Genomic DNA, 12142 nt, shown 5'->3' with positions numbered 1-12142 from the left:
TAAGCCCCTGCCCACTGTGCCAACACTGCACCTGGAGCCTGAGCCGCAAGGCTGTTTCCAGAAACCCTTCGGATTCCACGCCCAAGTCGGACCAGCCTTGGGAAACTTCGAATTCTATAGAAAATTCTGGCTCAATGGAGAGAAAAAACGCTGACGAGTGAAGAGTCAAGCCGATGGATAGAAGAGTTCACTCTAAACAGTCTTTCAACTGTTCTATATCACATGATTGACAATTTTATCAGAAAACGTTGAGAAAAAGAGGCCCTCCTTGAGTTGGAACCAAATTTCATCTTTTAGTAGTGAACCGTCTTGCTGCACTAAACCCAGGCCCTAGACTGTGGGACACCCCTCCCCCTGGGCATACCTAGAAGGGGGTGCCTGAAGTCCACGATGGGGGGGGCTCCCTTGACTCAGGGGAGAAGTTTGCTGTTACCGCACCCCACCCAACACACAGCGCCCCAGAGCTTCTGTCGCCGAGTGCAGGAATGCCAGGTCTTCCCAGACAAACCAGTGTGCCCCTGATCTCCAAGCAGGCAATCCACAGACTGAAATATCCGAGCGTGTGCCACTTCAACCTGCCTTCCACCAGAAGGGGACGCTGGGATTCTGGAAACACCACAGGCTCCCTCCTAAGCGTGGAGCTCGGAATGGCTCCCAGGAAAACCAGCATTGCCATCCCAGTCCAGATCCAGCTCGCCGGCCCCACGGGGCCTCAAGACCCTGGAGAGCAGCACAGAGCCCAGGGCCCAAGACGTGAGCGCCACTCTGGGGGCTCTTCTGACAAGCTGGGGGTTTGGGGGCAGCACTGGTGGCACTGGGGGAGGGGCGTAGGGGGCTCTAGATTTAGGCTGCCAGCAGAAGAGATAACATAACTTTGTTATTCTCCATCATAAGATGACCAGAAAGGCACGTACAGACTGAGTGAGACTCCTGGGTAAAAATGAAATTATTGTACTTTCGGGAAAATGAGAAACTGACTTTTTTGTGTGAAAACAGTGGGATTTCTTTGGGCAGAGATGAAAGTTTTCCAAGGCCTCCTGCTGAGGCAAGATGACATGGCGACTGTCAATGACCCTCTCAAATGCCATCAGCGTCCCATCTTCGGGGTCCCAGACAGGGCTTCCTCCTGGGCCTTCTGTGGCACAGCCTCTCCTCCTAGCACAGCCCTGGCCTCACACAGCCAATGGCCTGCTCACCACTGCAGTCCAGCCCTGGCCCGACCAGCCCACGATTAAACTCACTGAGTGAAAGTACACACCCCCAGCAGACAGAGAGATAACGACAAACATAGATACAAACAGAGCGATAACGACAAATACAGATACAGACAGACAGACGTGGATGAGCACATCAGTCAAGCATCATATGCTCTGCATTGCTCTGGAAAAGGCAGTTAGCCAGGGACTACCTGGCTAGACAAGCAGGACCACAGAGGCCACCATAGCCCAGTGACTGTGAGCAGCTCGATCACACCAGTGCCCCATGGACTGACTCAGCTCCTGGGGACAGGTACGCACCAGCCATACTCCCAAGATGGCTGTTACAGAGCCCGCGGAGAAGGAAGAGGCTGCCTCTCAGGCCATGAGACAGAGGGGGTGACTCCTGAACCTCCACATCCAAGCACATCCTGCAGGGACAGAGCCCACCTCTACCAATCCTGTGACTACCCTGTGTGGCCGGCAGCTCCCTCCCACACAAACCCTGGGGCGTCTAACGATGGAACCCTCCCAACAAGCCCCCCACCCCAATGTTCCCAGGACCAGACCTCAGTCACTCCCCCATTCCTCTACCCTGAGACTCACAGGCAACCTCAGGCCTGACCCTCTGTGTACATCTTTAGGGGCGCATCTGCCTGCCTGTCCCCCACCTTCCCTTACGACACTCTGAGTTGAACCCACCCTGCCACTCCCACTACCACAGCCCCACCGCCACCAATCCGAGCCTGCATGGCAACAGCTGAGCATAACGCTCCTCGCCTCCCTAAACCAATACCCATTCTCAAGAGTTTGCGCAGCCCAATAACCACGCTCCCGGCCACCTCTAGAGCCCACAAGGCCCCTCCCCCTCATCCCGTCTTCCCCTCCTCCGTTCTCAGAAGACGAGAGACGTGGTCTGGATGCTTCACTCCTGTTACCCACGGGCCTCGAAAGCCCCCCACTTCTGCTTCCTACCCAGCTCCCCAGTACTGCCTGGTTATATCTCTCTGGCTATGGGCTCCTGGGCTAGATGTGCAGGGCGCTGGGAGGGAGGCTCAGGTCCCACACAGCTGCCTATCCCCCAAGGTCCAAGCTCTGGCTTTGCCCAGGGTCCACCTGATAATATCTTGCCCAGGGATTCTCACGTTAACTGCTTCCCATACTGAACAAAGTAAAGATAAACACGGCCTGCCCACTCCCATCCCTCAAAGTAAATATTTGCATTTTGTAAAGCCACTGGAGAAGTTCACACGTGCACATACCCCTCCACCCCTCCCGTGGGGTCCTTAAAAGCTCCGGGGTTTGGTCTCCATGAGCAAGCCTTTTGTAGAGGGGGATAGGCAGTTCCCAGGACACTACAGCATGAACAAAGAAAAGAACCCCTTGAGAATTACAGAGTAGGAATAACAGAGTTGGCAGCCTTTAGTTTTTGTTTTCTTTTTTTCTTTTGTCTCCACATAATTGCTACAAACAACAGAAATGGAACAGTGCTAATATGTAACTATTAAGTCCACAGAACAGTTCAGGCCAAAAGTAGCCAATGAATTTCCTTTCAAACACCAACCCAGACTCGGAGGTTACCTAAAGCAGGACCCAAGTGGTGAGAAGGACTCCAGGGGGTGCCTGGAAGAGTACCCCAACTGACAAGGGAGGTCTGCCGGGAGCCAGGAGAGTGCAAGGGGCCGGCCAGACTCAGGGGAATGGCACCATCCCCGATCTAAAGGAAAGTACTTCCTGCTGAAGGATCTCACTCACCCAGCTCCATCCAGAAAGCTGGAATTATTCAACTAACAAGGAATTAACAGTCTGTAGAAAATCCTACATTTGGAAAACCTAACGTCTAAAATAGTGCAGGGAAATATGTATATTAGCCACTTAGACATTTGTTTATTAACAAGTAAGGGAAAGAATGTAAATCAAAGGACGGAGGAAGCAGCCACAGAGCCACCCTGAGCTCAGGAACTAGACCTTGAACAGCAGTGCAAGGGGCCGCCTGCCATCAGGCAGGGTTGGCATGGCTGAGTCAAGCCCAGGGAGGGAAGGTAACACGCAGCAAGCACTGGGCTCCCAGGCAGACACCCAACAGAACGGGGGCACCTGGGCCCCAAAAGGCGCTATTCACACCAGCCCAAAACACGACCCAAACGCCCATCAATGGAAGAACAGATGGATACACAAAAGGCAACCACCTCTGATGACAAGACGTGCACTGTGACGGGTCTCCCCGGGCGGCGGCCTTTTGGTTCTGGTTCGTGATCTGGATGCTGGCGACACACAGCACTCACTCAGCCTGTGCAAACATCCTCCCTTTCTGTATTAAAGTTACATGTACAAAACAGGGGTTCCAAAAAATGAGCAAGTTTGAAGCGGCCTCATTCCCACCCATCCCAAACTCCAAGTAAGAACACACGGAAAACCAGGGACTCACGCTTGACCGTGGAAGCTAAAAGTGAAACAATGCTTGCTGGCTGGTTGGTCTGCTTGTCTGTCTGTGTGAAATCAGGTGGGCCAGCCTGTACTAACAGAAGCGAGTCACAAGAGGAGGAAACTGAAATCGCTGCCCACAGCAACACCCCAGACCGATGAAAACAACAAGGGTGGGCAGACAGGCTTCCGGAAGCGGCCTCCCTGGAAAGTATACCAATTCTCCCCGCACAGAAAAGGACAGCTGGGAACACAAACAGCAGAGCATCAGGGCCATCAGCTCCCCCCACAATCAACTTCTACTGCATCACAACAGCTCACAAGCAACCTTCCCTGTAACAACCCTAGTGAATCCCACGCCCTCACAGGGAGAGTAGGTAAGAAGTAAAAACTTGGGACGGCTTTAGCTTCGGCATTCAAAAGTACCGTATTTCTCCATGTATAAGACACACCCTTTTCCGAAAAATCTGGGGTCTAAAAACTGGGTGCGTCTTATACAGTGGTTGTAGGGGGTTTTTTTACTTGCATTTCCTGCTTTTTTTTCCCCGCGCTTGTTTTTGTGCTCATACAACCTCTGTATAAGACGCACCCAGCTTTTAGACCCCAAAATTTTCAAAAATGGGTGTGTCTTATACATGGAAAAATACGGTAAAAACTCTGTGAAAACTAAGGTGGGTCTTGTTTTCTTGTAGGCATTCATTACAAAAACATTCTAATTCCTTCAAGCATCCTCAAAACAGTTAGTATGTCCATTATTAACTAAACCCCACTGAATTAAAACTAGACTCACTTCCTAAAGACGCTGTTCTCCCCTTAGGACGATTACCTAAGAATATGGTACAGTAGCTTCTGGGAGGCCCGACCCTAAGCCGAAACCAACATGGGTCTATTCGCGTGAGCCTGGTGAATGTTGACTTTTCTGAGACCAAACATAAATCGTTTGTGAACATGGCCAGGAATTATTTGGAATTCTTCTCCCAGAACCATGAAAAGTGTTTCCCACCCTTAAAAAAAAAAAAAAAAGCAGCTTCTAACCATGATGCTAATGGCAACCAGACGGCATGAGCAGTTTTAAAGATTAGACAGTTGCTTGTGTAGAAACACTGTACAAATACTCCAACACTGCAGCCCAAAAAAAGACAGTCCCCATCAAACAGCGCGAGAAGTGTGAAATTTGCAAATGAGCCCCTGGTTAAACAAAACACCGATCTGTTCCCAGAGAGCTCGGGGTGGCCACCTGTCCCAGGCTGGTGGCGAGTCCTGGTTACCCCTGGAAGCAACAAAACCGGAGCGATGACAGCCCCCTCTTGGACCCTGGTCCCCACCCTTGAGCCTATATTTAGTCTGCTCTTTATGGAAAATCTCCCAACCCCGCACACAGACAAGCTATTTGGCTGGTTATTCAAAGCATCCATTAACAGCCTCTTGCAGTGGGGTGGTATTTGTTCCCCTTCCCTCCCCTGCCCCCAGATGCAACCAAGACACACCCTCCTGGCCCCCGATCAGTTGTGAGTGAGGACCACAGGGAAGTGGAGGGACTGGACCCAAACTGGACCCTGGGAGGGTCATCGCTGAGTCTCGGAAAGTCACTCCACACAGCCCTGTGTGCCGGCTTCCCACACTACACAGCGGGCACCACTGATCCCTCTCGGCCCGTCCAGACCTCCCGGAAGGCCAGCTCACTACAGCACCCACAAAGCCCCACACTCATACCCTGCTCCAAAATACAGATGCTGCAGAGACTAGAGGCTGACATCTGCAGAGTGCCTTTCGCTTCTCAGAGAGAAAGGTACTTAACAAAAGGAAGGAATTATGGAGCTAAGCACCAGATCAGAACCCGAACCCTGGGCTTTAAAAATAACTAAGCTGATCCGCTTTGCCAAACTCAATCACTTAAGCGAAAGACTCAGGGATCTGGTGTGTGGGGAAGGGGGTGGGGCGGAGGGAGCAGGCGAGGCTGGGGGCGTGGATTTGTTTGAATGTTGAGAAACATGAAGTAAGACCAAATCAGTAGTTAAAACAAGCCAGAGCCAGACTCACAAACTATAAACACCTGCAGGCTCCACAGGAAAAGGGGATGCAAAATAAGGGATTTTAGTCTTAACAAAATAAAAAGCCTGGTTTAGACAAAAAACAGAGGTGGCAGTAACAGCGCCGCAGGTTCTGTTTTGCAGGTTCCTGTGGCTGCTTCTGCCTTCTGGCTCCTCTCGTAGCCCTTTCAAGCTGCAGGGAACACCCGGTTAGCTCCCCACTCACAGAAACGCTCTTTCAGCTCTAAAACAGCAATTTCAAAAGGCATCGTCTGCCCAACTCACACCAAGTAAACGGTGCAGAGCCCCTCCTGTCTAACCGTACAGGAGACCACCCTAAAAAGCGCCATCTCCAAAGGCAAAGAGGCATGGGACGTCCGCGGGCCCTGCCTCCCTACGGGCTCCCCTCGGCAATGTCCACCCCCCACCTGCCCACTTCCCCCACAGGGCGCTCTGTGTCGTGGAGGTAGAGTGAGCACAGACTAGAACCCACTGGGACCTGGGTTTAAAGCCCTCCTCTACTATGTTTAAACTGTGACCCCAAGCACCTCCCTGGGCTGCTGGCCCTCACCTGTGACCTGGTGAAAGCAGGCCGTCTGTGCTGACAGTGGGCACTGCAGGGAGGAAAGGGCACCAGAGCACTGGCCCAGAGGACTTGCCCAGGTCGGGGGCTCCCCTGGCCATCAGCAATGCGCCTCCGAGTGCTTCCCAGGACCACAGCATCGCAGCCTCTGGAAACCTGTTAGCAGAGCATGTTCTCAGGCCGCTCCAGACCTACAGACCTAGGGACTCTGGGGTAGGGGCGAGCAGTGTGTTCCCCCAAGCCCCGACTGTGATTTGGCGCACGCTCCACTCCGAGCACCGCTGCTCTGTTACTGGCTGCATGGCATTATGCCGGCCACCTGGTCTGTCACTCATTTGTCTCCATCAATGAAACTGATCCTATGTCTGAAATTCACTGACATCCAACATGAAGAAACACGGTTCTGCACACAGTCTGGTTGAAAACATCACCAGGAGTAGCAAGCTGATAGTTTTCTTCCGTTACGTACACTAAAGAAAATCTCCTTCCCACCCCTAACACCACAGGGAAGTTAGTCTCCACCCACGCTAACCCACCAGACCCAAAAGGTGCCCAGCCCCAACACCTGTCCTCTGTGACAGGTGTCAAAACGCCCTCACTCCTGCCAGAGGATCAACGCCGTTTGTACTGCCCACGAGGCACAAAAGGTCCCAAACTCCAGAGAAAAATGCCCGCACCTGTGGCAAGTCACCAGATCAACAAACAATCCCTGGCCATCCTGCAGGGCCAGACGGGACACAGGGAATCCCGGAGGAGACGCGCGATGGCCAGGATCCGATCTCTGCCCTCGCAGAGCTCCCACTCTTTCAGGCTGGGGGGTGTAAGGACAGGAGCCCCAGGCAGCGGAGGGCACTGGGCAGGCGGGCCTTCGTTCTGACTGGGCGAGGCATGGAAAGAGGCCGACATCGGCCAGGCCGGAAGGGACGCCAGGACTGTCACAGGGTGAGACACCGCCGGTAAGGTATGAGATTTAACCTGGAAGCAATGAGCAGCCGAGGGAGAATTATTTTTCGGAAGGAGGCTGTGACATTTGTATGAACAAAATGGTCCCTACCTGCAACTTTTGATTAAACTTGAAAAATCACAAATACAGTCGATAGTGGCAAAGGAGAACTACGCTCATCCATGGCAGAGATAAGAAATGTGGTCCCTGGACACACACACCTGCAGCAACCAGATGAAACACGTTTCCGTATGAGAACAAACTCTTACACAAGTGCTGCCGTGGGGAGGACCTGACAGAGAACATGATACTTCTGGGTATTTGCAGCCTTCTCAAGCCCTTCCCGTCCTGGGTGAAGGGAACACATAACGCATGCTTGGGACGCCTTGCACACAGGGCTTGTGGGGATGAATAACCACAAGCTCTATTTCTATCTCTGAAGCAGCTAGGAGGCCATCACGGAGGCTGATCAGCCCGGCCCATCTCTCCTGGGCACATGCCCTACGCCTTCTGGACCTCAGAGCTGGCATCTATGTCATGGGCTTCCCACAGCACGAACTGAGCACTCTGCACTCTGCTGAGCGCCAATGCTGAACAAGGGAGCTGCATCACGGGACAAAGTGGGCTCCCTGCCTCATCTGCCGGGGTCCCCCAAATGTGGGGGCCCAGTCCTAGAAGCTGCCTGTGAAACTGCCCTTCCCAGGGGTACTCTCCTGCCAAGAACCAGGCCACCGTGGCCTACCTGGAGCCCTTAGCAGCGGTTCTCAACCTGTGGGTTGCGACCCCTTTGGGGGTCGAAGACCCTTTCACAGGGGTCGCCTAAGACCATTGGAAAACAAAAAGATATTTACATTACGATTCATAACAGTAGCAAAATTACAGTTATAGAGTAGCAACGAAAACAGTTTTATGGTTGGGGGTCACCACAACATGAGGAACTGTATTAAGGGGTCGCGCGCGGCATTAGGAAGGTTGAGAGCCGCTGGCTTAGAGGAAGCCATACAAACCACCAGTGGGGCTAGTGGGGAGCATGGATCCTGCTGACTGCCTGCCTGGTGAGGGTGTTGGCATGAAGGCGGGCTGGGGGCTCAAGCACTGCCCTGGCTGGCTGGGTTATCACTGGCATCGCAGCTCTGCCACTGCCAAACTGAATTACAATGTGCAATTGCCAATAGAGGCTTTACCCCCAAAAGAACAGCTTTATTTAATAAGAAAGGCAGTTGACTCATTTACCTCAACCCGTCAACCCCAGACAGGCTTTTTCAAGGAGAACTGGAGGGGAAACCTAGCCAAGCTGTTCGCACTGGAGGCAGGCCGCTCCCAGCCGCTTTTATGGGCACGGAGAACACCCGTGCTTCAGGGCTACGCTTCCCAGCATGCCACACCCCGAAGTCTGAAAACCATCAGCCATGCTTGCTCAAACTCCAGAGATGTCGGGAGGACCATTAATCTCCCAAAATCTGAAATAAAAAGTTAAAAACAAAACTTTTTTTTTTGGGGGGGGGGGCAAGGTAATGTTTTAAAACAAGACTGAGAACAAAATCGCACGTCCCAGGCCTGTAGCCATGGTCGCAGACCCACTCTTATTTGGGATCTCGGTGAGCTCTTTTGACTAAAACACATGCAAGTCCATCTTATGGGAGATTTTCCAATCCAGTCCCACTTCGAATCACCTTGAAATGAGCGTTAGCCTAAACACCGTTCCCTCTGACAAGGCCACTCCTCATTCCGACAGCGAAAGCTCCTGGAGCTGCCAGAGAAGACGGAAATTTTAAATAAATTGTGGCACAGCCAAATGCCGGACCAGTATGCCAACATGAGAAAACATAGCTTCAAAATTCTTCATGCCCCCGAAAGGCGTTCCCATTATGCTCATCACGAAGCTCTGTAAGTATGCCTTTAATTTTGCGGATATACATGGGGGGGGTGGGGGGCACCGTTGTCTGTGTTGGTGGGACAGGTGATTTTTAAACTATGTGCTATGACGTGCATATAGTGTCCCAAGTGGTTCTATTTTCTAGTTTGGAAAGATTGACGTTTTGCCGCTGTAGCATCCTGACCTGTGAGGTTCACAGGAGGGCAGACAGGCATGTTTCTCAGTCACTGGGGTGCTCCCGGTGCGTGCCCAGTTGTCCCACTGGGTCCCTCCGAAGACAACTGCAGCCGTGGTTCCCCATGGCACGCGCTCAGGTTCAGTATGAGTGGACAGCCCACACCGCCCAACAACACACAAAACTGTTTCTGTATCATTCTCTCCTCATACAAAAAAATGCTGCCCTCTCACCATGGAGCAACCCTCTCAATTTCCTCACAACCGTATCTGAAAACTGGCACAGGGCGGGAAGGCATTTCGTGTAACACACGAACCTACATCAGCAGGAGCGGTGTGAGCTGCTCGGGCTCTCCGTGCAAATCACCCTTTGGCTCAAGCCAAACTCCGACAGACCTCGGTAATGCTCAGGAGGTCATTACCCCTCCCAGGACCTCCATCTTCCACAAAACAAAAACAAAGCCAGCCCATATCCTCCCACAGGGTTGGTATAGCCACACAATGAGGTTACGGAGACGCAAGAGTATTTCTGCTAAAGTTCTGTACAAATGAGAAGTGGTACCACTGTTGACATAATGCAAAGAACAGCACAGCACGTTTGAATGACCCTTAAGCCTTGTTAAATTAACAGCTCTGATGCATTAATACAGTCATCCTTTTTTTTTTCTTTAACAAAAAAATAACATCATCAAAGTCCCAAACAGGATTCTGTCACTGATTTTGAGTCTTACTAACAATGACACGGATTCCAACCACGAAGTCTCCCATCGTAAAGGTAGACATCAAGCTACCAAAAACCATCCCCTGGGGACCACATAATAGTTTGTTTAAAAAGAAAAACAAAACCACGTCCTCTTGCTAGAAAATGAAATTGCTTTGCTGGAAGTGCTGGAGACCCCAGAGCCGGGCGTCAAGGATGGGACATGAAAGCCAGGTGCCACATGACTCACACTCGGCCCGCGGTCTCTGCCCAGCGACGAGGTGCTCTCGGCCAGGTGTGTTCAATACCTGGCAGTGCCTTTCAAAGTGTTTCATCAGACTCCTGTGGGTGCTGCCAGAGAGCTGCAGACAGTGACACAGGCACAGCACCCCTTCACTTTGACGGCAACGGGGCAGAGCTCAGGCCCCGGAGGGCTTGCCTGCAGCGCCACCCCACCGTCATGGCCTCCCACGCCCGTCAGAGGCACATTGGAGCCCCTGCCTCTCGAGGAATCTGGAAGCATCTTAAATTGCCACGAGGGCGGCCTGGTGCACTGAGAGCCAGGCCCCACACAAGGCTGGAGCACTGCTCAGATCCTCTCCGGGAACTAGCAGTCCCCTATGGACACAGCCGGCCAGTCGGCAGCCTAGCCGGGCCACTGTCCAAGTCCACGGGGCTGCCAAATGCCAAGAGAATCGGTACCACCACATGCACCGTTCTCCACCTCACTGGCCAAGTGTCAAACCAAGACCCTCCGGGGTCAGGTGTGCAGACTGCATGGTGCCAAAGCAAAGCCTTCTTCCTGTGGCCAATGCCCTGTCACTCACAGATGGAGGGGAGGTGGGTGACTGCCTGCAGCCGGGCTTTCAGACTCACTGCTGCCAGGCCTTGGCATGTTCTCGGTGTTCCTCAACAGCGGCCCTATTGGCCTTTGGTTAGGGCAGTTCTGCATTACGGACAAGCCACCTTGCAAGCCTTTCACCATCACTGGCCAACAGTGACAAGAGGGGAAAGGCTGCTTGCCGGCTGACTGGGGCTGAGGTATAACTCCACGTTCCACGTTTACACCCCACCTGGTCCTCCAGGTGAATCTTGGCAGGACCAAATGGATAAAGCAAGGAGACGACCCAGAAGCCCGGCTGCCGAGTAACGGACGAGAGCCACTGGGAACCCAGCGAGAGCAGCCCAGACAGAACACAAGCCCAGGAGAGGAACTGCACTGCACCTTTCTTGCAGGGTCACAGCCTCTCCTGACACACAGGAACAGTGGGTGGCCTCCAGGCACGGGACAGTGAGCCCCCGAGGCTGAGGGACGCCCTGCCCTCCTGGTGGGGTTCTTCTAACTCGCCAGGACTTTTGCTAGAACGCACTCCATGGAGGCCAGCCTTTGCACAGGGGCAGGTGGCCCTGGACACTGCCTGCCTGCTGCCGGAGCTCGGTCTCTGCCCAGGCTCAGCTGAGCGGCCTCCACTGTGCCCCGGAATTGAGCAGACACGCAGCGGGGGGCGCGCCCCCGCCCCGCCTAAACGAGCTGACCAGAGCCTCACCCCCGGCAGCAGCACTTCTCAAAACACACCTTCAACGTCCAGCAAGACGCTCGGCCCTGGCCTGGTAACCTGTCACGGGTCCGGTGGCGCCAACCTTTCCAGCTCCCCTCAGGCATCGGCCGGGCCGGTCCCTCGGGCGACCCAGGACGAGACCGCACCGAACCACCGTCTCACTGGAGAGGCTACGGCCCATCATCAAATTAAGGCTGACCGCCCATCTTCTGTGACAGAGCTCCCGGCCCGGCCCTCGGCCTCCCCGCCACCCTGGGTTCTCGCCCGGCCTTGCAGGGTAAAGAGCACCGCAGTGGCTCACTCGGCGGGGCAGCCGCGTGCCACGGCCCGGCGCGTGTGTACACACACACACGCACACACGGACACGCACGGACACGGACACGCGCGCGCGCGCCCCGCCGCGCCGGGGCGCCCGCTCCCCCGCGTCTTCCAGAAGCCCCGCGGCGGCCCGGCCCTCACCTTCGATGGCGATGACGTGCTCCCGGATCTGGTTCTGCAGCACCGGCTCCTCCACGCGCTCCAGCAGCTCGTAGATGGAGTAGATGTTGGGGTGGACCGACTCGAAGCGCTGGATCTCGGCCCGGATGGCAGCCGAGTTGGCCAGCTGCTGCTGGTAGTTCATGGTGCAGGCGCCGCGCCCGGAGCCGCGCGCCCCCC

At 54.0% G+C, this 12142-nt stretch overlaps 1 protein-coding gene across 1 annotated transcript in view; it reads right to left on the bottom strand.

Annotated features, from left to right (window-relative positions):
• AGAP1 (ArfGAP with GTPase domain, ankyrin repeat and PH domain 1) overlaps window positions 1–12136 on the bottom strand; it is a 625487-nt gene extending 613351 nt beyond the window's left edge. The window contains exon 1 of the mRNA XM_019628311.1: window positions 11945–12136. Within this exon, the coding sequence (XP_019483856.1) occupies window positions 11945–12107 (163 nt within the window). The 5' untranslated portion in view covers window positions 12108–12136. The remainder of the gene's footprint in view (window positions 1–11944) is intronic.
• Between the last annotated feature and the right edge of the window lie 6 nt (window positions 12137–12142).

This window comes from Hipposideros armiger, unplaced genomic scaffold, assembly GCF_001890085.2.
Source record: "Hipposideros armiger isolate ML-2016 unplaced genomic scaffold, ASM189008v1 scaffold_17, whole genome shotgun sequence".
Lineage (NCBI taxonomy): Eukaryota > Metazoa > Chordata > Mammalia > Chiroptera > Hipposideridae > Hipposideros > Hipposideros armiger.
The sequence above is the reverse complement of the archived record's forward strand: the minus strand, read 5'-3'. Positions and strand labels throughout refer to the sequence as shown.